Raw genomic sequence first — 27,136 nt, 5'->3', positions numbered from 1 at the left:
GAACTTTAGACTATGCCAGCGAGGATTCCACAGCCCTACAGATTTGCCCTTGGATGGATATCTTAATGGCATCCAGTACACCTCATTTAAGAAATTCTTCCCTGCAGTTAACACAATTTGAGCCCACTAAAAGTTCATTCATTGTTTTCTTCCGAGACTGTCCTTGGGTGTGCAAAGGCAATATTGTCTTCTGTGAGCACTTGGCATTACCAATTCCCTCTGAGTTAAATATGAAACTCTATTCTTCAATCTTTCATCATATACCCCAGCTATTAAATTTGCAATTTAGCCTAGAGGTATTTTCAGAGAAACCTTGCCAACATTCCAAAACTTTCTTTTTGAAAACTTTCTTTCTTTCTTTTTGTTTTTTGTTTTACCAGACAGGGTTTTTCTGTGTAGCTTTGCGCCTTTCCTGGAACTCACTCTGCAGCCCAGGCTGGCCTCGAACTCACAGAGATCTGCCTGCCTCTGCCTCCCGAGTGCTGGGATTAAAGGCGTGCGCCACCACCGCCCAGCAACATTCCAAAACTTTCTAAGCCTCTAAATGATGCACTAAACTAAACTAAACCAAAATAAAATAAAGTAAAAATAGTAAACAAACAAACAAACAAACAAAAAACAACAACAATAAGGCAACATGATTTCACAAAGCACTACATCCGTATCCCAGCAGCTCCTGTCAATCAACTGGTCAGTCCCGAAAAGCCGTGACTCACCTCCCCGGCACTGTGGCTGCGCTGCCTCGTCAGGTGCTGCCGATGAACCAGCGCGCTCGTGGGTCGACTGCTCTGGAGCGGGAGCCGAGGGTCAATGAACGTGGTGGTTCGGGAGTTGTGGTCGACGAAAAATGCCTAGGATACAACCCACTGCGTCAGGGGAGCAGTCGGCACACATGACATATATGTCTCAGGAGACCTAGAGCATCGCTCAGTCAGGAGACTACCCACTTTGGAGTAATCATCTTAGTTTCATTTTCTCACAGTTTCCAATCCCTGGAAGAATTCCTTGATATCCGCTGAGAAAGGGCGGGGTGGAGAAAGGCAGGACAGAGCACTGAGACAGTCATCAAAGGGGTGACCTTACAAGGATGCCACGGGGTGGCCATTTGGAGCGGGGTGTGGTGGCACATGCCTATAGTCCCAGCACCCTGACACCCAGCAAAGGCATCCCAAGAGGAGGCTACCCTGCTTTACGTGGGGAGTCCCGCTTCAGAACACAACAACGATCATAACGATGAGTAAAAGGGGCTTTGGCACCCCTTTAACCGGTGCTCACAGGCCCCTCCCACACCTGGTTGTTATAAAATTCTAATCATCCGAAACGCCACCACCAATGACTTCCTCCTTCTTCCTTTTCCAGCGCAGTCAGCTGCTGTGGGATGGTCTATATGTCAAATTGCTCTGATTGGTCAATAAATAAAACACTGGTTGGCCAGTGGCCAGGCAGGAAGTAGGTGGGACAAGGAGAGAGGAGAATTCTGGGAAGTGGAAGGCTGACGAGGAGAGACACTGCAGCCGCCGCCATGACCAGCAGCATGTGAAGATGCCGGTAAGCTACCAGCCATGTGGCAAGGTGTAGATTTATGGAAATGGATTAATTTAAGCTATAAGAACAGTTAGCAAGAAGCCTGCCACGGCCATACAGTTTGTATGCAATATAAGTCTCTGTGTTTACTTGGTTGGGTCTGAGCGGCTGTGGGACTGGCGGCTGACAAAGATTTGTCCTGACTGTGAGCAAGGCAGGAAAACTCTAGCTACAGTCAGCTCTCATTCTCTTCCTGTTTTCCCAGTGTCCGGTCCTCTCTGTTCCCTCTGAGCCCCAGCATGACCCCACTATTTGAGGGCCTCGTTTTACATAAGTACCATACCACTAGTTTCCTGTCTCCTAAACACATTTATTCCTCAAATCTTTTAGAAGACTCTTCCTTCTCAGCACTTTGGTGACATCACCACTCTAAAACAGAGTTTCTAATGGCTACCCACTGTCTTTGGTCATCCCAAAACTTTGAATAGCTTTTACAGTTCCTGAAAAAAAAAAAAAATCCAAGTATTTGATTTTTTACCTTCTTTAACTAAACAAAGCCAAGAAAAGACAGAACAAGAATGCTTCCAATCCCTTCTCACACTATGGGATTTCTACATCCACACACTGAGTAGGTCTTCCCCATCCTAAGAGACAAAGCATCCTTTTTCTCAATGCTGTGGAAAAGTACATGGGTGACAGAGCCCCATAGCCTTGTATTATTGACAGGCTCTGGCCTCACATTTCATGCCAGCCTTCATTTTATGTTGGTATATATATGTATACACTAATATACCTGTTCATTATTCCTGACATTATTCAAAATGTCATGAATCATTTCTACAAATAAGCATGTTTAACTCCTGCCTTTAAAAAGCAGATATTATCAAGTTTCTTTTTTGTATAAATTAGCATCAAGATTTTACTACAAACATAACAATATAAACCAGGTTACTTAAGGGAAATTATAAAAAGTGCTAAAATAGTATTGCCTAATTATCTAGTACCTTAGGAATGCTTTCAAGAGATGGGTGGCGATCAGAGACACCATGATGCACTCGTAATTACAAGCGCAAATGGGTGTCTGCATGTAGGTCAACGCCGATTTGCATATAATGTCAGAACCTAATTTGATGTTAACAGGCTTGTTTAAAACCCATTCTCTAAGGAATTATGTAAATGCCTCCAGGGAAGGGACTATTTCTTACTCACCCTGTCATCCTCAATAGCTTTTAGGGCTGACCTGTGAATAAATAACAAAGTGCTCCAAACCGAATCCCCACCAAAGTAAGAAGTGACAGCTCCAACTTAACTAGCCAAGAGTTAAAAATCTATGAAAAACACAAAAACAGTTAAAGATAGAAAAGTTAAAAAGAAATGAAAGGGGAACATGAAACATAAGGTCTGGGAAACTTAAGAAGAACTAAATAGGAGAGAAAGTTTTGAAACTCAAGTTATAGACATGAATAAACTCTCAGACGAAAACATTCAAAGTAGGAGGCAAAGTAATCATCGAGCACTTGGGACCCCGAAAGGACATGTCCATTTCTCAGCTCCACCCTGCCACTTCCTACTAATGTCATTTGGGGCAAACTACCTCCATTTTTTAAGGCTCCATTTCTTCTTTTTTTTTTTTTAAATTAAATTATGACATTACATGTATAGTTAAAAAAAGCTGATGAGAAGGTTCATACATATTTTTAAACACAATTTCTTTGGCATTTCAAATATGAGTTACTGCTATTATCATGAAAAATAGTTTTCCCTAAACATGCCATAGTTTCTCGAGTCAGTCCACGCACAAGGGTGGGGAAACAAACCGCATGGACCCCTAGAGAAACAGTGAAAGCCATTCCCCCGACCCCTGGCATCTGAGGGTTCACGATTAAGTGGAATACGCCGCTTGAAGGAAACCTATTTGTTAGGGACATAGGTGGGTCCTTGTGCTCATCCTCTATCCTGTCCCCTAGAGTAAGGATGTAACAGCCAACCCACTAAAACAATGGGGATGGATAAGCCAAAGACGGAAAGAAACAGGAAGGAGGGGGGGGCCTGGGGGTGATACACTCTCAAGTAAACTCTGTGTAGGTGTTCTATCACAGTCCACACAAGCCAACCCCAGCTGGTCCCCTCAACATCTCCACCGCAAAGCAAGCGTGCCCTCTCTAAACTTCAAATTGGAGCCACCCTCTCAGCAAGGGATTTTTCATTAGTTGATAAATAATGACATCTGGTTATTGGTCACTGTGAACACAGTTGTGTCACAGTAGTAGATTTCAGTGACACACTTGGGAACTTACAAAGCTGGGACTTGAACTCATAGCCTACCTAATCCCCCCTCTCTCTTTCTCATATCTCTTCTTCTATGCTACTTTCTGCCTACCATAATATCCTACTTTTTGGGTCCTTCCTGCTTCCCTCACATGTCATACCAAACTTGCTTTTGAAAAAGCACTTAAGTAGGCCTTGAACTGGGCTGAGAATCGCGGCTGCTCACTCACAGCACTTGGCTCCCCTGCTGCTGCAAGCTGAAGAGACTGCTACTGACTCAGGAGTCCACAGGACCTGATCAACTCTCACCACTAGCATGTTGGAGGCATGGCCGCGGGCCGGGAGGGAGTGCTATGCGTCCATCACAAGGGGTTCTGCTTCAGAGCAATGGCATGCGTATACTGTGTACACATGCTTTTTCAGTCTCAAGCACTTGAGAGGAAAGGTCTTGGAAATCTCCATCAGTACCACAGATCTAGGGCACGAACAGGAAACAGCACCCAGGAGCAATTACTCTGCATGTGTTTTGGCTTTGCTTAGGGTCCTCTGTGTAACCTTGGATGGGTTTCCTTAGCACTTTGCTTTATATGTGGAAAGGGGGGTGACTCAGATCACTGTCAAGTTGTGAAAAATGTAGGCTGCTTTAAAGTGAAACGGGCCTGGGTTCCATCCCCAGCACCACCACGAGCAAGAAAGCAGAAGAGGCAGGAAAAATCATCGTGCACCTTGTAGGCTGGCTGGTTCCATCGGTGACACACATCAATTATATCAGAAAAGTGGAGCACTTTCCACGGGGAATGCTAACTAGTTCAAATGAGCAATGAAGCTGACCTGGTCCTTTTTTTAAATTCTGGGTCACTTTCATGTCACAACTTTTGAATAGCCTGCAATGACTTACGAGAGTCTATCTAGCATGTAATTGTCTGAAATTTCATTTAAAAAGCAATCATCTGAAGAAGTAAGTCCTTTCCCAATTAGCTGCTCGCAGAGCATTTTCTACACCACCCTTCCCTACTGTTAGGTCTCATTAAGGAAATTCACTCAGGCTTTCCAGTGCAGGGCCAACTAAGACAACAGTACAAAAACTGAGAGGAATGCAAATCCACAAACTCCAATCTCATTTTAAAAACATCTACCCTTGCACAGCTCCAGGGCACAGGCAGAGTCAAGAAATATGGGCTGCTTGGAGCCAAGTGGTTTTTTGCGAGGCCAAACAAAATACATTTCTTTCTTTACACAATTCTCTTTTTCTTTTTTCTTTTCTTTTTTTTTTTAAAGAAAAAAAAACTTCTATTATTTTAAGCAAAGGAAAAGCCATCAGTATTTGTGAAGAAATACCAACCTCAGGCTCAACAAATCTAAGCTAAAGAAGCTTGGAATTGTTTCCAGTTAATATTTTGCCAAACCAGGAATCTAAATGAAAGGACTTGTATGTAAACAAAGCAAAAGGCAGAGCCGCCGCCCCAGCCCCAGCCCACTACAGACAGGCGGCCCCTCCTGTCACTTTCCATTCTCTTATTTACTAGCACACCGCCCTGGAGGACTAAAAATGGAGTTATCCAAATCAATACATTTTCCATGGAAAACAGAGGCATTGCTGTTGACCCTGAAAACAGTATGTTTTTAAAATCCCAATGCAAGTCACGAGGCGAACTTAAAAAGAAAGGGAACATCCATCTCCTGACTTAGGCGATTCCTTCCAGAGTCTAAAAACTTGGCATTTTACTCAGAAACATCCATGAAGTCCAAGTTTGTTCCATCCCTTCGCTCTAAACGTCACACAGCCCTAGAAAGACGACACTCTTACGTTGTCAGCTGCGTTCTGTATCTACTAGTTTGTGTTTTTTAACAACAGAAAGGTATTATGAACCTATATCAATGATATAAAATAACGGGTATCATTGTGCTCCTTTAGTAACCACATCTAATACACTTTGCTCATCTTTATCTCCCTGTGGGTTTTTTTGGCTTGGGATGTTTTACCACTTAACAATTCGGCAAGAGGTCCTTAAACGCAGTGAACTATCTATGCATCCAGCCTTTCATTCCATCTCCTGGGCTGCTGAAGAGCTTGAGACAATTAAGTCAGGCCATTCCACAAATGACCTTACTTGTGGAAAAACAACTAAGGAGATATGCCACAAAAGTAACAAGTTTCGTCAAAGAAATAAAACAAAATAAAGAAAAATATAATAAAACAACCACCCTATAATTTTGCAAAGAGGAGCTTATATTCCGAATGGAGTTTTTTTGGAATTCATGTGAGAGTTCCAAATATCAAGTTGCCTTTTACCCACTGAGCTGAATAAAACTTGACCCAGTAAATAATGACGGAGGATGGAGACCAGGGCCGATGCCTGGTACCACTCTACAGTTTGGTTACCTCTCTGGCCAAACAAACATCCTCAAGCCTTTAGTAACTTCCGGCAGGCCAGTGTTTATTTTGTTCTCAAATTTGCCCTCCAAACATCAACCGCAACATTGGTGGTCACTCGAGGTGCCTGTTTAGATCACTGTGACACCAAAACTCCCAATGTCACTCTCAAAGTCACAGCTCGCAGAGGTACAGACTTGGGTATAGAAACAGGTTTACAATCAGCTGGGAGTTATGGAGGGAAAACACAACAAACTACGGGAAAGATTTTTTTTTTATATATAAAAAAACACTATTACTTTTTACATTTTTACTTTAAAAACATGGAGTTTATGATACATCACTTTTACGGTTTGAAGTTTCTTTGTGTTTTAATTTAGACCCAGGTGAAATAATCGGGAAAATACCTTGGATTAGTTGATTGTGTTTGAGAGTACAAAGCAAAGAAACGAAGGGGGAGGAAACCAGTCTGTGTTGGTCTTAGCCCGGCGCAGGGGCTCCACCAACTTCTTCCCAGTGACAGGGGTCTTAAATTTCACCCACTGTATCATCATGGGAACCATCAGTGTCTATTTGGGGCTTTCTGCTTTGTGTCTTCTCTGGATTTTTTCTCCCCCATTGATTCCTATTTTCTCCCTTTATAGCCTCTTTTAATCAGCTGAAATACCATCTTCACTATGACAGCGTTCAATGTATCAGCAGGCTTCTTTAGACTGGATGATTTTTGGGGTGTGTATGTGTGTGTGTGTGTGTGTGTGTGTGTGTGTGTGTGTGTGTGAGAGAGAGAGAGAGAGAGAGAGAGAGAGAGAGAGAGGGAGGGAGGGAGGGAGGGAGGGAGGGAGGGAGGGAGGGATGTGAAGGTCATAGGGTGGGTAACTTGTAGGAGTTGGGTATTTTGTTCCATCATGTGGTGTGGTGGTATTGTGTTCCCCAAAATATTGTGTACCTTAATAAACTAATCTGGGGTCAGAGAACAGACAGCCACTAGATACAAAGGCTAGAAAATGGTGGCACTCACGCCTTTAATCCTAGCATTCCAGAGACAGAAATCCCTCTGGATCTCTGTGAGTTCAAGGCCACATTGGAAACAGCCAGGCATGGTGACTCACGCCTTTAATCCCAGGAAGCAAGGCTTTAATCCTAGGGAGTGATGGTAGAAAGCATAAATGTATATAAGGCGTGGGGACCAGAAACTAGAGGCATTTGGCTGGTTAAGCATTTGGTTGGTTAAGCATTTGGCTGGTTAAGCATGTGGCTGGTTAAGCTTCAGGCTTTCCAGCAGCAGTTCAGCTGAGAGTCATTGGGATGAGGACACAGAAGCCTCCAGTCTGAGGAAACAGGACCAGCTGAGGATCCGGCGAGGTGAGATAGCTGTGGCTTGTTCTGTCTCTCTGATCTACCAGCATGGACCCCAATAACTTGCCTCGGGTTTGATTTTATTAATAAGAACTTTTAAGATTCATGCTACAATGTGGATCCCAGAGATTGAGTAGGTCATCAATCAGGCTTGGCAACAGACACTTTCACTCTGAGCCTTGCCACCTGCCTGCACATATTTGGAGCCACCTAAAGCAGAGGACTCAGAGTTAAATGGCAGTGTCTAGAGGAGCTGTGTTTGGCTCCCTTACTCCGAAGTCCACCATTCTGTGCAACTGAATGTACCTGACTTACGTTCTAGTTCAAAACTACTTGTGTTTCAAGAATATGTTTAAAAGTCTGCTTTAATGAGCAAGGTTGATGCCACCAGAGTAAGAAGACACCGATTCCACAAGAGGACAAGAGACACCAAATAGAGAAAAGGGGAACACTCTGGATTATTCTGCAGACTTGAGACAGAAGCAAACATTCTGGGCCAGACTGTCCTGAAGTGACCAAGAACAGCACACATAACCCAAAACAAACGGATGAGAACAGACCTTGCTGTGAAAGGCCATTCCAAGGGACCACCACAGTAAAGGAAAACAGCGGTCCTCAGAAGAAAGGAATGAGACACTGATGTGAAGCCTACAGGGCCCTCTGTAATTCACCGAGCACTCACTGATCAAGTAAGGACTCGTTCATGAGTAAATCATCGTTTTCACAAATCCCAGATATATCAGTCTCTACACTTACACTGTACTGAGATCCCCGCTCTGCCCAGGTCTGCACCAGATTCGAGGGGGAACAGGAACCAGCTGCAGCCACCAGTTCATTGTGCAGATGTCTGTGTGTTTCCTATCACGGCTGCCCCCAAATGAAATAACTTCTAAAGGCTTATGAACATACAGACATGAGTTTCTACGCTGAAACTTGACTAATAATCAAATGCTGGATGAGTTGTAAGCCTTACCATCTAAAGCAGGACAGCATGGGTACAAATGCTCACATAAAAAGAAGCCAGGCTCACTGAGGTCATGCCAAGAAGCTATGAATCCAAGAATCTTCCCAATTCAACATAATTTTCTCAAATCCATCAAATTAACCACTGCAAACCCAAAACAAAGCAAAAAAACAAAACAAAAAACAGGGAAAAAAGCTAAGGCATTTAAAATCAGTTGCTCTCCCTACGAAGGTACATTTTTGTTTTCTAGCTGCTATTGCCATGAGCTCTCACTAATTACTAAACTCAGCCAAGAACCAGAGATATTTTGAATAAGTCATATTTTAATACTATTTGATGAGTATTTCTTCTCACATAAATAATAAAGCCTTTATCAGCACTGCTACTCAGATCTCAAATTACCCTTGATTTTAATATTCCTGAGTGTGCCAAAGTTTAAAAACTATTATTATAAGAAGCAAGAAAAAAGTGTTTTAATAATAATTCTTTTTCTTTGTTTATGATTCCTTCAAAATGAGATCTTTGCACTGGGGACCACAGCACATTCTTGGAGACCCAGCACTTGGGAGCCTAAAGCAGGAAGACTCCAAAGTCAAGGCCTAACTGGACTAAGGGTGAGCTCAAGGTCAGCTTGATCAACTTTTTTGAGACCTTGTCTCAAAAATTAGAAAAAGAACTAGAAGTAGACGCAGGTACTCAGTCACAGAGTGTTTGCCCAACATGTACAAGACCCTGGTTTAATGCCCAGAGTGTGGGTTAGGGGGAGAATATGTTTGTGTGCTAGGGGAAAATCCTGGGTCCTAAATTCAACAGATGTATTTGATCACAGAGTGAGTCTTAAAAGATCAATTGTGTATAAAACTAAACCTGGATTAATTGTCAGCTTCAAAGTTATGGAATTCAAATCATTATGGAAATAACAGAATGAAGTACAGCTAAAACAAATACCATAATCGAATTTTGAACAAGAGACCTCTCCAGATGAAATCAAGATCAGGAAGAAAAGCATCTGCACTCTAGTTTATACGTGCTCCCCCACACCCCACCTGCACTTCCCGGAAATGATGGCAGAGGAAACAGCATCTTTGGAAGGGGATTAGTCAATAAGAGCAGGACCCTCATGAATGGGATCAGTACTTGTTCAAAGAAGCCCCCAGAGAGCTACCTATGACTTTTACCACTTAGAAGAATGCAGGTCATCCCTGGACACACAAGACCTGCCAGTACCTTGACCCTGAGCATCTCGGCCTCCAGAACTGTGAGGAACAAATTTCTGTTGTGTGTAAACCCGGCACTCTATATTTTATTAAAGCACTTAAAAAAAAACTCAAGACTACTACATAATTGATATTAAATCTGTTTAGAACCATGTAACCTAACCTCAGAGGTCAAGGAAGCAGAAACCTATGCAACCTAAGAGCTTTAAAATGGAAATTTTCACCACATTTTATTTATTTATTGATACACATTTGGCTTATATCTAACTTCTGGTTTATAAGTAATATAGCTATGAACATTCAAATGCAGGATTTTATGTTGGGTGCATATTTCTCTTGGGTGTATATATAGAACTGTCAGAGTACATGACAGCTACTTGCTTAATATTTTCAGAAATTCCCAGTCTACTTCCAAAGCTGATGGACCATTTTATGCGTCTACCAGCAGTATCTGAGGGCTCCAACCCCTCTACATTCTCCTCACACCAAGTGCAAAATTTAATGTGATATTCTTGCTCTTTGATTATTAATCTTTACAATTATTTATTGATTTGTTTATTTTGTTTTATGTATTTGAGTGTTTTGCCTGCATGTATGTATGATTGTGTACCATGCATTAGTCTGGTACCTGAGGAAGTAAGAAGAGAGTGTTGGATTCCCCTGGAACTGGGGCTATGGTGCTGCAAACTTCAGTGGGTGCTGGGAACGAAACACAGGTCCTCTGCAAGAGCAACAAGTGCTCTTAACCACTGAGCCATCTCTCCAGCCCTGTTCATCTTAAATGAATGTGTTATGCTAGTCCCTCCATCTGTGTGACTTTAAAATTGTTCTCACCTTATAACTCCCAAAGCAAATTGGATCTATGTTCTTGTGAAATCTCACAGTCATCTAATTAAAAATCATCTACCCAAAAAGGAAAATCTCTTCCAAAATTAAAAGCATCTAAAGCACACATCACAAACGTGTAATGTAAGCAATCCAAGACAAGCTATGGATTAATTAAAAGAGCTCAGATGAAAGGCTGGAGAGATGGTTCATAGGTGAAGAGCATTGGCTGCTCTTCCAGGGGACCCATGTTCAATTCCCAGCACCCACATGGTAGCTCACAACACTCAACAACTCCAATCCCAGGGGATTCGAGGCCTTCTTCTCACCTCTAAGGGCAGTTCACGCACGTGGTGTAAAGATAATTGAGGCAAAACAACCATACACATAAAATACAAAATAAAGGGGGAAATGATGGGGCCAATAGAGAGAGCTCTAGCTAGTAAGAGAGCAGATGGAGGGGTGGGCATAGAAAGAGAGCCTGGAAGCTTCTTGCTTCATTCAAAGTGAAGATGATTATAGGAAACCACAGGTGATGTTTCATTGATTCACTTGTTTTGAGAAGTTTCTTCGTGCGTGAACTGGGATATAGGTGAGTGACCCAGACGTAAATAGAGGAAACCTCATGAGGGGATGTGGTGGTATTGTGTTCCCCAAAATACTGTGCATGCTAATAAACTTATCTGGGGTCAGAGACAGAACAGCCACTAGATACAAAGGCTAGAAAATGGTGGCACTCACACCTTTAATCCTAGCACTCCGGAGGTAGAAATCCCTCTGGATCTCTGTGAGTTCAAGGCCACATTGGAAACAACCAGGCATGGTGATACATGCCTTTAATCCCAAAAAGTGAGCCTTTAATCCCAGGGAGTGGTGGTAGAAAGCAGAAAGGTATATAAGGCGTGAGGACCAGAAGCTAGAAGCATTTGGCTGGTTAAGCTTTCAGGCTTCTAGCAGCACAGTTCAGCTGAGAGTCATTCAGATATGAGGACACAGAGGCTTCCAGTCTGAGGAAACAAGACCAGCTGAGAAGTTGGCCAGGTGAGGTAGCTGTGGCTTGTTCTGTCTCTCTGATCTTCAAGCTTCACCCCAATACTTGGCTCCGGGTTTGTTTTATTAATAAGACTCTCTAAGATTCCTGCTACAAGGGGATCTTCTGCTAGGGGAGCTAGGAGGAAGGATACGTTAATAACTGTATCCTGAGGCGGATGAGGACCTCCCTCTGGCAAGTCCTTGCTATGGGCACAACAATTCCAAAGGAGAGTCATCCACCTGCTCACCAGTGGGTCTGAGGGGAGGTGGACATTGCACACCCAAACCTATTGCTCACTAAACATTACATTTTGTTGTGAGACAATATCTTGCTATGTATCCTAGGCTTGTCTTGAACTCACCATGTAGCCCAGGCTGGCCTCTAACTCATGCCAATCCTGCTCAGCCTAGCCAGTGATGAGATTACAGACGTGAGCCATCACACGTGGCCCTAACGATGGGGTCTTGGTCAGTCTAAGTTGCTGCTGAGCATCCTTTCCATCGAGTGAAGTTGTCTCAACTGCAGCAATCTCACATCCGCCCTGGTGTCCCTTCTTCTGTCTTCCTAGTCGCCTGGCAAGTCTCACTGTCACGATTCTGACTCACTGCCATTTAACCTGTGGTCCAGGGACATAATCACAAATCCATCCTCTTCCTCTCCTCTAAATTCATGCGTCACACTACTAAACTCTTGCTTGGAAGCGAGAGACTTGTTAGACATCCCTGTAGAAACCAAGTCAGTAGTCTAATGAGTCTTTGAGTTCCTCCTCGCATGAAAACAAATGCCTCGATTGCATTTGATTGCAAGGGGCTCTCTGATAAGATTTCTGGGAGCTGAATTTGAGAAGAGGAAAGGTTTCCACGGTATTAGCGGTCACTTCAGGGAAAGCAGCATGTACTACACACTTCACGTGTTCCATTTGCCTTGAACGCTCTTCCCCTGCATAGTTCACCTCATGTTCGTCATGCTTCCCTCTCTATCATGGAGACTTCCCCAACCACCTATTAAAACACCACCCATTCCTATCTTTCCACAGACTCTGCCCTCCGCTTCAGTCTACAATATGGTATTAATCACCTCTTGACACACAGTTTATTTATCTGCCTCTTGCCTGTCTCTTTTCTTCGAATGGCATTCCTCTAAAGTGAAAGGCTTACCTGCTTTGTATAGGTGCGCCATAAAGACTGGCTTTGCAAAAATGACTCTAGTGGTTATGTGCTTTAAATATCATGCCATTTTAATCCTCCTTTCTACATGTTACACACCAATACTTCATATAGACTGAGAAACTGAGGTTGGTTATGCAAAATTTAGGAAATATAATGTCACAGCCACGAGCAGGCTTCACGGATTGAGATGGTCTCGGTCAGAGAGCAGTCAGCCATAGCCCGACTTGGTGATGTAGGGCAGGTTGCTGAGACATTTTGGCTCCAGAATCCCTTACCTTTAAGGGGTGGTACCCACAACGGTGCTTCACTGTGATGTGAGAAGCCTCTATGTAAATGTCAAGACCTTAAACAGTCAATGGTTCACAGAGGGTGTCAAGCCAATGTCAAATAGAAATAAAGCGTTCACCAGGGAATACCTTCTAACAAACCCAACCTGCCCATTCTGACTCCTCACTCATGTACGCCTTCCTGATTAAAACTGGGCTTTCTGGTTCGCCGTCTACACAGGAAGCGAAGATGTCCTCACTCTGGTCTTTATGCGCTTCTTCTCATCATAAACTAGGGGAGTCGTTCAAGGTGCAAACGGGCCAGGGTTCTAAACTATCACTGAGGCTCAGACTTGGCCAGTGTCTTGCACAATGGCTCAGTGATTCCTAATACGCTCTCTGAGCAATACGACCACTTCCTATTCTCCTGTCTACAACAAGTTACACCACTCGGGAGAACAAGCGTCTCCGAGTTCTTTTCTCTCGTCAGTGGAAAGTTGTAACAGAGCACAGACAGAAGGATGTCCAGGGAAACATGGCTTCCACCAAACCCAGGCCTCTTGGTGCCATATACTACTTCCAAATATGGTATCTGGAGACTGTAGCAACAAGCTGCCTGTGCAGGTTTGTGTTGAACGAGGAGATAAGAAAGTTTGCCCTCACTGCAAAGGTAGAGGGAGGCCGTAAGAGCAGCCACGGCCACTCAGCTGCTCACTAAGGTAGCTCCGTCAGGTTACCTTGCCCTGATGATCATGTTTCATCTCCCAGCCCCTCGGTAGTTCCAGCTGTTTGTTCGCAAACATGTTCAGGAATCCCACGAGGTCCCTGTTATGCTGATAGCGTTCAAAGTGGTGGGTGTCCCGCCGGACTTTGGTGATCATGTGCTTCAGACACGTGTTGTTTGTAAACATGCGGTAGGCACTCTAGAGGAAAGACGGAAAACAACCGTTAGGCTGCCTGGGCACACAAGGCATGGGAGAGACCTTCTCTCAGTATGTATGCATACAGGCTTCTACGGAATTCCAGACCCACATAGGGAATCAGCAGAAGGAGCAAAGTGACTGGAACACACAGAAACTGTAGAAAGTGAGGCCCTCTCCACGACTGGTTTCTAGCTTTCTTTCTTTCTTCTTCTTCTTCTTCTTCTTCTCCCCCACCCTCCCCACTTTGGTTTCCCAAGACAGGGTTTCTCTGTGTAGTCCTGGCTGTCCTGGAACTCACTTTATAGACCAGGCTGGGCTTGAACTCAGAGATCCACCTGCCTCTGCCTCCTGAGTGCTGGGATTAAAGGCGTGCACCACCACGGCCCGACCTGGTTTCTAGCTTTCTAAAGAACAAGCACGTTGTGGCATTTCTTTCCACATGGGACATTAGGTCGCAGGGTTGGTTTTAGCAAAACACACAATCACAAGTATGTGATGTTGGGGCTAAATATACCACCTGAGAGTGAACCCCAATAGTCTGTTCTTCTTCCAGCTTTTGACCAGGTAGGTCACAGGCTCAGAGGGACAGACAGTGTGGAAGTGTAGAGTTAAGGGCCAAGCTGTCTGTAAATGCTTGCCATACATCGGAACATCAGAAACACACACACACACACACACACACACACACACACACATACACACACACACTAACAAGGTGAGTTACTCTCACTCTCAGCCATGTCTGTGGAGACCACAGTAGGCAGGGACACTCATCTCAACCCCCGCACCCCCCTGGCTGGGGGGGGGCGATGCTCAGGGAACTGGAATGTAGTTAGAACAGCTTGGAGATCATACCTCACCATGTTGTCTTGTTATGGCATCCCCAACCCCACCGCCCTGTCCATATACAAGCTGCACTTATTAAAATGCAAGTTTAATAAAGTACCATTCTACCACCACCACCACCAGAAAAACAAAAAAGAAGATTATCTTGTCACAAATACTACTGTTGAAACTCATCATCAAAGATTGCAAAAACTGCTTGTGTCACAGACTGCCCACACCTCAGGTAATCCACAAATGCGTGAGCTAATATGTGTGCTAAGCAGCAGAAAGGGATCTATGCTCATGAATCATCAGAAGATGATATCCAGGAAATTGACTAGGCTATGAATGATCCATCCTGGAATTCTATTCTTCACGGACACAGTGAAAGGGCTTCCAACTCTCCTTATTTTCAGCATCCAGAGGTACTTGGATTGATTGGGTCTGGAGGTCTTTGAGCTTTTCTTCATGGGCTTTGTTATTTCTTTCAGTCTTAGTCAGCCCCAAGTAACTCCCACAGACATCAGAGTACCTGGAAACAGTGTCAACAACTATTTCCCATCTGTGCTGCGTCAGTGCTATGTAATAATTAACACAAAAAATGAACACTTGTGACAGCAGTCTCTCCAGGGCCCCTCAGAGTGGTCACAGCCAGCCCACACACTGATGGCTCATGGTGAAGCCCTAGGGAGCTCTCTTCCCTTTGGTGTAGCAAGTGCAGGAAGTAGAAACTCTCCAGCCTGGCTTGTGAGTGTGTTGGGATCTGGAGAATTCTAATAATTCCACTTGGAATGAGAATACACCTTTGTTAACCTAAGTCACTGGCATCTGATAGTTCCTGGGCTTCGTGTATAACAAAAAGTGTTCTTATCAGCTCTTTGTCATAAATAGTTTTTGCTTTGCATAAAAATATTTTTCCCCTATCAGAATACATAGAAGGGAAGGAGGGAGGGAGGATGATCAGCCATAATGAACCAATCTCAGATCTTAGTTCCTTAAACTGGAATCTTACATACGCTGAGGTATTTCAACCTGCCAGTCTAAATGAGCACTGTTTTTGATGGCTGGAGGTTTCGTGTGGTCCAGAGCCTCAGGACCGCAAAACAGGCAGGCGTTCAGGGAATATGAGAGCATGGGAAAACGACACCGTGAAAACAGAGGGGACTAACAAAATAAGGCGGAGGTTGCCAGAGAGAAACTTGGACTAGCTAACCGTTTATCCTGTGGTTAGCCCGACTCGAAGTTTTCACTGCCATCAGCGGGCACATGCTTCCTGCACTGGCTCCACGCTCCTCATGTTTTCACACAGCCATGGCCTGGTGCCCGAGACCACACCAGTCTGTGTGGGTGATGACAAAGAGCTTTCAAGTCATACTGTGTAACAAGTCTCTCCGGGGACAAACTATTGCCTGATGACTGTGTGGAATAGATGCACTGGCCATTGTTCTAAATGGGTGTAGCCAAGCAGACAGGACGCAGTGGTTCCTAATATAGAGCATCAAACACGTTCCTCCCTTCTGCAAAGAGAGGCAGCAGAACTCCAGTAGAGCAGGACGTGGCAGTCAGGGTCAGGAACCCTTGCCAGCCTTGGGCTTGAGGTAATTCCCAGTGGATGGACAGCTCCTTAAGCGTGGGAATCTTACGTGGGTCTTATAATTAATTATACCCTTTATCTTCCTCCTCCCCACTCAGAGAGACATGGAACACTGGGCCAGTTTTGACTGATCTTGGAAAAAGCATCTATCAAAGTAAATTAAGTGCAAGAAGTCTTCTTTTCTCATTAGTAAGCAGTAAACAACCTTTAGAACCATAGCCTTTGAGAAGCCTGAAAAGCATGCACATGGCTGTCGGGGGCTAAAGACAACACCTCTCCAGACTGCTACATTCTCATTAAGTATTTTCAAACATGCATCTATGTACACATATAATACATACATGGTATTGCATACAACTGTATCCATGTACGATGCAGAGTGAGCTACAGACACACATGAAGTTTAAAAAGAGGATTTGTTCTCCAGCTTGCACAGAACTCTGTTGTCACAGTTACAGAGACAAAGACTCTTAATCTCATTTGCCTGGATTCACTCAGCTGTGAGGAGTAATAAGAAGTCTCTTGATTTGTTCAAAACATACTAAGATCCCAAACCAGGAGAATAAAGGATGTAAAATTGCTTTGAAGAAGTAAAGGTCATTACAGAATACAGGCTATATGTAATTAAAAACTATCTGGGGAGGGAGGGTATCCCAATCCAGCTATGTCAGAACAGACAAATACAGGAGTGAAACTGGTTTCTACTTTTAGCCTTTGAAGCTCGGGGGCCAGCAGCCCACTTTCTATTAACCGAAGGGTCTCCTACCCTATCATTAACTATGCGCTCAGTTCTGCCTGTGTGAAACCCCGAGGATACAGACCTAAGCAGTCAAAAACAGGAAGATGGTCCATTGCGGGGAAAGTAGTGGGAAGAGAGGGACTGTAGACAGGAGATCAGGCTGGAAGAACAGAGGTCACGGGTATGGGGGACACGCTAGGACACACCAGCAGAGCTAGCAGAACTAAGACTAAGGCCAGGCCAGTCAAGAGACACCCAGCAGGTGACCTCAGACTGGATGAGTGCATTGTAGTGGAGGGTGAGTCGGTAAGGCCATACTTCACTTCTCCACTGGAGGTTAGTGATGTCAGCTAGGTAAGTGGATTGGGTTCCTTGCCCATAACAACGATGGCAAGGTAGAAAAGAGTGAATGGGGCCCATTTCATGTCACAACCTCACAGCACTGCGTAGGATGAGCTCTGTGGGCCTCTGGATGTGGACTCCAAAGCGGTGAAGTGAGCAGGGAAACGTTAAAGGGAGATGAAGCACCTTTGCATGGGATCTGACCAACAGACTCTTTGGGTTTCCCTGGATGGGAAGTAACACCCTGGTTAGCTCTTTCTTTTGTAGTCTCAAACTGCCTTTCCCAGCCTCCCTCTTCCATGTCACCCACCTTCCTAGTAAGAAATCGATCCTCAGTGGCTGAGGCAACGGCTTCCTTAGCAGAACTGTGTTAAATCTGGAGCCTAAATGTGTCTTCCTTGGCTAAGTGTTTGAGGTTTGAGAAGAGGAAAATATTGAAAGGAGTTAAAGGCAATGCCTTGGTCTGTTTGGCAGCAAAATACGAAACGCTCAGTTCTTAGGAATTAGCTATAACGCAAGGGCCGGTGCCAAGCTAGTCCCTGATTTATCGGTGTTGAAGTTTTTCTTCAGAGTTGTGACGGCCGGAGCTCTCGACTGCTGTTCTAATTTCACCCAGTTCTGTCCACTTCAAAAACACCACTGAATACCCTACTAATGAAGAACACATTTTATTCAGAAATTCCTCATCAAGAATAGGTATTCCAAATTTAGATTTGGAAAACAACATCGCTGACTCGCTAGCAAATGCCTCTCGTGTTCATGGGGCAAATATCAGTGATGTTGTGCATGACTCACTAAACAAAAATTATTATTAGCAAAAGCAAGAAATACTGGTTCCGTAATAGGCCAGCCAGCATATGGAAGTAATTCTGTATGCTACAGTCTGCATTAGTACTACTATTAATTAATTTGATTTTAAATAATTTTAAATTGTTTTCGCCTACCTAAAGAATAATATGGGGGGGAAACTTATGTTTATTAGCAGAAATACCTATCAGCTCACCTACTATGTAACAGTAGTAACTCTTGATTTTTAAGAGTATGTTTAAGACATTATTAATAAACTTCACATTAATATTTTTTTCAGTAAGTACTAAGGAATTTAGATAATTGAATGAATGTATGTCTAAAGCTTATTAAAAGTCAGGGTAGTAATTCTTAGCATGTACTTTGAAAGTATCATTCGGTTACATATAATTAAATGTACTTACGTATAACATAAGTGAGACAAACACAAGCATCTCAACTCTAAAAGACTGGGTGCTGGTAACTAAATCCCGGGGTTAGTTTGGAGACAATTTTAAAGAGACCTGATCCCATCCAGCAGAGGGCAGTAAAATCTACCTGAAAGTTACCATGGCTAGAAAGAGAAGTATGGACACATCTGTCACCTTTTCACAGTCCTGTCAACTGTCTGCCTGTTTATGTTTATTCTGCCTAGCACACGTGCTTGGGTGATGGCTGCTACATGGGGTATGTTTCTCATGCTCATCTCTCAACACGAACTCATTTCTTCAAATTGTTTTACTAAAAGAGAACAAGGAGACTTTCAAATGTCAACATTTCTTTGGCATGCTGCATATTTGTGATAACATAAATAAGGATTTGCTGAAACACCTATAAGCTAAGAGAATTCAATCAAAAACTAGGAAAATAAAAAGTAAATTAAAAAATTCAAGAAAGTTTACTTTAAAATATTTTCTACTAATCTCCAAATAAGAAAAAAAAAGTATCTATATCTCTGCATAAAGGTTATTTGTATTCATCCATAGCTCAAGACCGTAATAAGGAAAATGCTAGCTACTTCAATTTGCACCAATTGTAAGTCAGAAAATAAGGTTTCCTAACCTATAGAATTTAAATTTTGTAGACATGCACATCTTTTTAACCAGTAATGAATACAGTTTGGGTAGTAAAAATAATAATAATAATAATAATAATAATAATAATAATAATAATAAATTGAAACCTTTAGAGAAGAATATTTTTAACTCCACCTGGGCTTTCCAGAGAAAGGAATTATAAAATCACACCCAAGTATAGAACAGAGAAAGTCACACCACCTGAAGAGACTCGGCAGGAAAGCCTGGGCCGAGCTGCTCCAGCCGGTGCCCAGCGCTTACAGGCCACAGCTGTGAGGTCATGTTTACTAATTACTTACAGGACCACACAGATTCCCAGGACTCCCTGCCACCCTGCTAGAGCAGAACCTGCAAGGAATCAATCATTTGCACTTATTTGAAAAAGCCTATCAAGTTAAAAACCACAGCTTTAAACCACAGCTCATCAACGGCTTAATGATACCACAGAGAAGCTCGCAGCAAAGACCAGCCCAGACAGAGAAGTCAGAAGCCCCACTTGGTGATCTCTCTCGTAGTCTGAGCTCAGTGAGGGAGAACATCCACACTGTAGAAAATGGTAAATGAAAACCAGGCCTCAGGATTCATTGTTTTGTGAACCATCCAGACCATAGGCCGACAGTCTGACTATAACAAACAAGGTATTATTAAAGCCATCCAGGTGCATGTTGTCCTTGTCCTAAAATGTTTTCTCTCTGGCCCTTCACAGAGAAAGTTCTGTAAACCAAAGAACTCACTAGAGACAATAACATGCTAACATCCCACATCAAAGTAAGCTGTTACATCAGGAACAGCTCCCATATGTACTACCTGGCAGGGGTCTGGGTCCAGCTCTCCTGTGTCAACACAAAGCCATTCCTGTCCTCAGCCACTTGTACATTAATAGGGGTGGCAAAAATCAACAAATATCCACCCCCACCCCACCCCCCGACAGGGTTTCTCTGTGTAAGTTTGGAGCCTATCTTGGAACTTGCTCTGTAGATTAGGCTGACCTTGAACTCACAGAGATCCGCCTGCCTCCCGGGTGCTGGGATTAAAGGCGTGTGCCACCACCGCCTGGTTATATTGACAAGTTTACTTTAAAAAAAAAAAATACACGGATACACATACACACACAAATACACACACATTCTCCTCCCACAGACCACAGGGTCTTAAGTAACCCAGGTTGGCTTCTGCTTGATAGGAAGTCAAGGATGACCTTGAACTTGGGATCCTCTGCTTGCCTCTACCGCCCACTGGGGACAGTTACAGACATACAACACACTGAGTTCAACTGGGTTGGGATCCAGGGCTCAGGCAGACACTCAAGCAACTGAGCCATGTCTCCAGCCCTGGGAGTCTTTTTCTCCCACGTATTCCAACTGGCTAGTTTCCCCTCCAAAACACGGCACATAGCGATCTACCCGTCTTCATCGCTAGTGATATGCACTAGGCCAAGCCACCTCTCAGTCTAATCACAGGGCCTTTTCACTTGTCTCCCTAACAACACTGGTGCCTCCTAAGACCCATTCTCTGTAGAGCATCAAGAATGAACTCTGAGAAACCCTGTCTCTCCCACGAAAGCAACACATGGAGAACAAAGTTCATACAAAGCCTAAGTTCACTTCCAGATCATGTAAACACTCTACTCAGTCAGTATTCCTGCACAGCTCTCCAAACTTAACTTCTTCCTGTCCCCAGGGCATTGCTTTGCTTAGTAAAGATGCTTTGGTGTCCCTTGACATTTTTCGACAGTGTGAAATGTGGCTGGCTCCCTTGGGATGCCTGTTGGCTACCCAAGTCTCCCCAAGTCAAAGTTGGTTGTGCCCTGCCCCCAACCCTGTCATACTGCATCATCAAAATTTTCTTTTTGTTCATTATTCTCTTATCTATATCTGTCTGTCTTGTATACCACCAAGTCTAGATGGTTGTAGGAAAATCACAGGGATTTGATGAACAGAATGAATAAACAAACAAATAAAAGCTTGAGTTATCTGATTCTAAGCCCAAAGCTCTTTTCCTCTACAGTTTGAGAGGTTTTGTGTCTTGTGACAATTCTAAATGCTAGTCTATTCCTCTTTGTCGAAAAGTTTGTGATCTCCTAGAATCATGCCATACACAAGGTTAGGTTCAAGTTTGACTTCCTAGATTCAAGCCTGATTTCCCTGCATCCCATTCTCTTTACACACCAGCACTACACTACTGTACTGCTGGTCCAGCTTCAGTGATCATCTGTTCCGTGACCACGACAATCTCGAGGATCTTACTTTACAGATGCTGCTCCTTCTATGTAGACTGCTCTTGATGTCTGTGTTTGTGGGTCAAATTCCTATTCAGCCTTCAGAACCCTTTGCAAATGCATTCCCATCTATAAACCCTTTCCCTGTGCATTCCCATCTATGACCCCTTCCCTGTGCATTCCCATCTATGACCCCTTCCCTGTGCATTCCCATCTATGATCCCTTCCCTGTGCATTCCCATCTATGACCCCTTCCCTGTGTATTCCCATCTATGACCCCTTCCCTGTGCATTCCCATCTATAAACCCTTTTCTGTGCATTCCATCTATGACCCCTTCCCTGTGCATTCCCATCTATGACCCCTTCCCTGGATATTCCCATCTATGACCCCTTCCCTGTGCATTCCCAGTGGGGTTACACACTCACTGTTCCTGTGCATCCCTTCTGCATAATCGTCAAAACACTGCAATGTATTTTCAAGGCTGAGATTCCAAGACCCATGGGTGCTGTCATCTATACGTTCCTAGGACTTAGCTCAGTGCCTACTATATAACAAGGAATTAATAGAAAGTTGGCAAATGTGCAAATGCCTAAGCCCTCATGCAAGCTGTGAAGACAAATACCATGCTATTTATGCTCTCTCTCCACCCAAGTCATTTTTACTCCAAGATAAACCTGTAAACTGGAACATGATGATGGGTAAATCAGGTAGACGCACATACTAACGAGGTTAGACAGAAACACAAGAATATCAGTAAATAGGTGCACAGTAACTACCTCACAGACACCTCCAGGTACTAGAACTATGCTGGTGTCTACTTTTTCCCTTTGGTCTAGTCTGATTTTCCTAAAATGTTTAATTTATTTTTCCACATTCAGTATTTTCCCCTCCATTCTAACTTTCCCATTATTATAGTTATTAATGTGAGATCACTACTATTCAGGGCCATTCTCAGTGTCCAATCTTTAGTTTTTAACCCACCAAATCCTGCCAACTTTCCACTGCTCCCTCTCCTGCTGGGGCCTTCTCTAGTTGAGGCTCCTCTCAGGTCCCGATGAATGGATTCTACCCAGCTGAACTTACAGACAATATATCCTTTATTGTAGACCACTCCATATACAATTAAGACAGCCTTTCTCCAATTAACATCTTCAGCAAAGCTGTTCCCTCAACACCCAGAAACTCGTGGAATGATCCTCCTGGTATGGCTGATTGTGTGGCCCTCCCCTGCCCCAATTCACCTGCTGAAACCTAATCACCAATATGATGACATCAAGAGGTAGCTCAGTAGTAGATAAAGCATAGTGAGGATCCTCCTGAGTGGAATCAGTACCTCCTAAACACAGAACCAAAGGCAGCCCTTACATCCTTTCAGGAAGGTGCACAACCCATGAAAGACATCGCCTGACTCCAGATCAGCCAAAACGATCCTGGACTTCCCTGCCCCCAAGATTGTGGAAAATGAATGAACTCTTGCTATTATGATAAGCCAGTCAGCTCTAAAGGTTTTTGCTTTTGTTTGTTTGGTTTTGGATGCCTGCTGTGGGATGTCCTGTATGCTGTGAATATATGTTGCTGTGATTGATTGATTGATAAATAAAATGCTGATTGGCCAGTAGCCAGGCAGGAAGTATAGGATAGGCGGGACAAGGAGAGAGGTGAAGCGGGGAAGAAGAAAGCAGAGTCAGAGAGACGCTGCCAGCCGCCACGAGGAGAAGCATGATGCAAGATACCAGTGAGCCACCAGCCATGTGGCAAGGTATAGATTAATAGAAATGGGTTAATTTAAGATATAAGAACAGATAGTAAGCAGCCTGCCACGGCCATACAGTTTATAAGTGATATAAGTCTCTGTGTGTTTAATTGGGCCTAAGTGGCTACAGGAGCCGGTTGGACACAGGAATACTCCAGTTACAGACATCTGTTACATACAGTAGGCAGGTTATATGGGCTCAGTGGTTTAAGACGCAAGTCACTTAACACAGAGTTTGGAAGACACCAAGCGCTCTGGAAATACTCCAACAAGGCCTACAATCATCACAGGAGTGAGGGCCATTTTCTTCAGCCTTTTTTGTTTTTTCTACTCACAGGGTTAGAATGCAGCACAGTGAAGAACTCTGGGCTGATGAGGAACTTCACAGGGGGCGACTGTAACAGCAGCGTGAGCCTGGATCTGGAGGTAGAGTGAGGCAGGACATTCTCCCGGCGGAAGTCTAATCAGACAGACCAAAGGCTTTCAGAACCGAACAATACAAACGGCACTTGCATCATGTGCTATGATTTCAACTCCCTGAAACTACATTTTCTTATTTGCCAAAAAAAAAAAATGCATGCCTAAACCTGACTGTTCTTAATGACACTAAAATGATAGTGGATATCATTTCTAGTTGTTACCCATGTCACAAAGCATCCTCAGCTTTTAAAAAATGGCCAGGCTCTTGTTCCACGTTGACCCAGGTTCTGAGACTGTGGCGGTTTTTCAACCTATTTGTTTTTTGTGATACTTTTCTCAGAACCCATAAAAGGTGAAGTATTAGGAAAGACTTCTGTCGAATTACTTATTTTTTTTTAAGTTGTCTTATCGGATCTACAGGAGTTCTCTCAAAGAAGAGCTCATTTCTCAGGAATCCCTGTTCCTTTTCTGTATCTCTGAGGGTGCAGCCCAAGGCTCTCGCTTACCTGCGCTGGTTTGGTGGAAGTCGGCTTCCTCCCCTGTCCCGTCCATGGCACTGGCACTTTCCTCGGGCCTCTCGTCAGTCATGGTCCTGCGGATGCTCTGATAACTGAAAGCGTGGACCTGGGGTTACACTGCAGCCCTCGGACACTGCCTGAGAGCCCCCGAAGTTTCAGGCTCCCATCCTCCACCTCACAGAGCTACCTGTTGCTTAAGTAAATGACAATGCATCGAAGCTGTTTCTAGACCGTTCTCCTGACAAATTAATAAAACTTAAAACTGTGTCCCTTAACCAAAGGAAAAAAAAAACTATAATGAAGGAGAAAACAGGTTTCTGTTCCACAGCAATTAGTTTTTTTTGGCAAAGAATGGCTGCTTTGGAAGGTTAGGTGGATACAGCTGCAGCTCAAGGGAAGACTCTAAAGGTCAGAAGTCCGGCTTCAGATCCTAAATGTCTATACGTGCCTTACTAAAACCCAATGCATGATAGGCATTGTGAAGGTTATTTTCTCTGTAGTTTCCCAGAATGCAAGTGTGTTTGTATGTTTATATTTTGTTTTCTTTCTCCCAAGAGAAGTCCAATGGTGTCTACGACACACACGGCCCAGTGGACAGGACATCAAAGCTGAAAGCAGCAGCCAAGTCTCCTACTCGGCACCCTGTAAAAACCCAACCCCAATGGAGAACAGTAACAGCAGGAGGTGGGCGCTCACCGCCGGTTCAGCTGCTCCATTTGCTGTATGGAATTAGATCTCTGCAGGACCTGGGGGGCAGGAGGAGCCGTCGGCCGCTGCCACGTCGTGGTTCTGTTTACATGATCCACATAGAAGATCCTGCCGTGGCTGTCGATGCGCGCCTCCCAGTCTAAAGAGCAGGAAAGGCAGCAAGAGGGATGAGAGGAGGGGCCGGGCCAGAGAGGTGGTTCATTAAGTGCAGCCCGAGTTTTCTCTCCCTCACACACTGTAATTTGTGGCTAATAACACATACCTCACAGCGTAGTCCAGCATTCCTCCCCAATCCACTTGGGAAACTGTTGTTACTAGTTATTAAGTCTCCACAGAATGGATGATACAAAACTCTTAAAGAATTTCTAAAGGTAAAGGATCTTTTCATGTTGCCCACCACATCATCATCCTTTACACATAAGCATCTGTTTTAAAAGTACATGTGGGGCGGTATCATTATATTTTTGATAGTTTCACATCAAAAATGGTATTGGGGTTTCTCACCCAAATTTTATCTGTTTCTTTCTCCTTTGCCTGCACCTTTTCCCCTTCTCTCGTGGCTTAGCAGACATTTCCATGTGTATTTAGACACAATAGTGGTACATGTAGGTTTTTGAATGGACCGTAGCTAGCTAGCCATCCACACACTTCACAGTAACCAACCAGCATCATTATCTACACATATCAATCTGCTCTCTCCTGGAGAGAAACATATTTTTAGAGCAAGGACAACTTCTCCCCTCCAACTTTAGATAAATATGATGCTTAAAAAAGACTATCTAATTGTATATTAAGTATCATAGTAAGTGTTTTGGTCTCTGGAAACCAATGTATAAATGTGCGTTCAGTGAAATTGGAGAACAGTCTAGTCTGCAGGACCAGGTGTCCTGATCCTATGACTAGGTGGCCCTTTCCTATTTAGACTGACAGAACATGGTCTGAGCTTTTCAAAAGACAAATCTTCAGAATTTATTACCTTTGGGAGGAGGACTTTATACAGGAAACATGAAAACATCAGAGACCCATTCTTTGTTCAGAAAAAAAAAATCTTTCTAAATTTATATTTCTGAGTAAATTAATTTAACAATTAACAAACACTTTTCTCCTGAGAAGTTCAATTGGCTCAACTTTTCCAGGTTATCACGAAACTCGTCACTGACTCCCTGAATCTGGTGCAGGAGCCTGGGGCGAGGAAGGCATGAACTTTCCTCACGACCTGTGATGTGCTTGCCGGAAGTGAATGGAACAAATACCCCGATCCAGTCCTTATGGTTGCGAAGCCCTGCACTATAGGCCTGCCTGCACTAGACCACACTACCGCTTTAGCTGCGGGTGGACAGGCATCTTATACTGACCAGGCCACACGGTTACAACTGCCAAGAGAAAGAAAAAATGAGTAGAGATAAAGCGCCATAGCCTCTCAATGCCACTTACTTCCAAGGTTGGGTGGGGGGAGGGTACGGTGAAACTCCCTATACAACTGGATTCTTTGGGTGCAGCTACAATTTCATCAACAGGGCATTTCTGGAAGACTTCATCTCACGCTCAGTGTGCCTCACGGACACATGGTAAGCATGTCTGGGAAGTATTTTCAAAAACCCTTTGATCTGCCCTACAGTTCTGTTTTCTTCCACACACACTTGTCTATCACAGACATCTCAAGAACCCATGTCTCCCATCTCATGCCTATCTTGTTAGAGCTGGGAAAAATCTACCCACTGACAGCATGTCAAGCCAAATTCACATGAAAACAATTAGCCATTTTGTCCACAGACTGTTTACAGTAGCTCTCAATAGAAAAAAAAAAAGTACAGAATAGGTCAATCAGAGATTGAAAAAAGAACAGAAAGCTAGGTAGAGGAGCCAGAAAGAAATGGGGCCAAGTGTCCAAGGTAAGGCTGTTACTAAAAGCTGGCCCTGGAACTCTGGCAGCTGAAGCAGAAAGAAAACACATTGCTGCATACTTTCTACTTCCTGACAAAAGAAAGCTTAAAAAAAAAAAAACAAAACAAAACCCTTCGGCGATGGGATTGTTTCTTTGGAAATAACTAAATAAAGATTAACCTAACTAGATGTGTATGCAGCTTGTTCAACAGCTTACACAGGTAGGCAAATGGAGACATCTGGAGGAAGGATCCCCCAATACAGTTTCCACTGTGCCTTATGCAAACCATATAATAAGAGAACAAATAATATTAAATGATATAATTCTACAAAAAGTAATGATCCTTTTGTTT

General features: G+C 43.7%; 1 protein-coding gene across 3 annotated transcripts in view; it reads right to left on the bottom strand.

Moving 5' to 3' along the window:
- Positions 1 to 27,136, bottom strand: part of Hecw2 (HECT, C2 and WW domain containing E3 ubiquitin protein ligase 2) — a 362,611-nt gene that overhangs the window by 78,161 nt on the left and 257,314 nt on the right. For all 3 annotated transcript variants that reach the window (XM_028886428.1, XM_028886412.2, XM_028886448.2), the window contains 5 exons: positions 24,888 to 25,038; positions 24,180 to 24,283; positions 23,589 to 23,713; positions 13,734 to 13,919; positions 717 to 851 (listed from right to left, as the gene is read on the bottom strand). In XM_028886428.1, coding sequence (XP_028742261.1) covers positions 717 to 851; positions 13,734 to 13,919; positions 23,589 to 23,713; positions 24,180 to 24,283; positions 24,888 to 25,038 — 701 coding nt within the window. The remainder of the gene's footprint in view (positions 1 to 716; positions 852 to 13,733; positions 13,920 to 23,588; positions 23,714 to 24,179; positions 24,284 to 24,887; positions 25,039 to 27,136) is intronic.

The sequence above is a fragment of the Peromyscus leucopus genome, chromosome 13 (genome assembly GCF_004664715.2).
Source record: "Peromyscus leucopus breed LL Stock chromosome 13, UCI_PerLeu_2.1, whole genome shotgun sequence".
Lineage (NCBI taxonomy): Eukaryota > Metazoa > Chordata > Mammalia > Rodentia > Cricetidae > Peromyscus > Peromyscus leucopus.
Note: the sequence above shows the minus strand (reverse complement) of the source record. Positions and strands in the feature narration are given on the sequence as shown.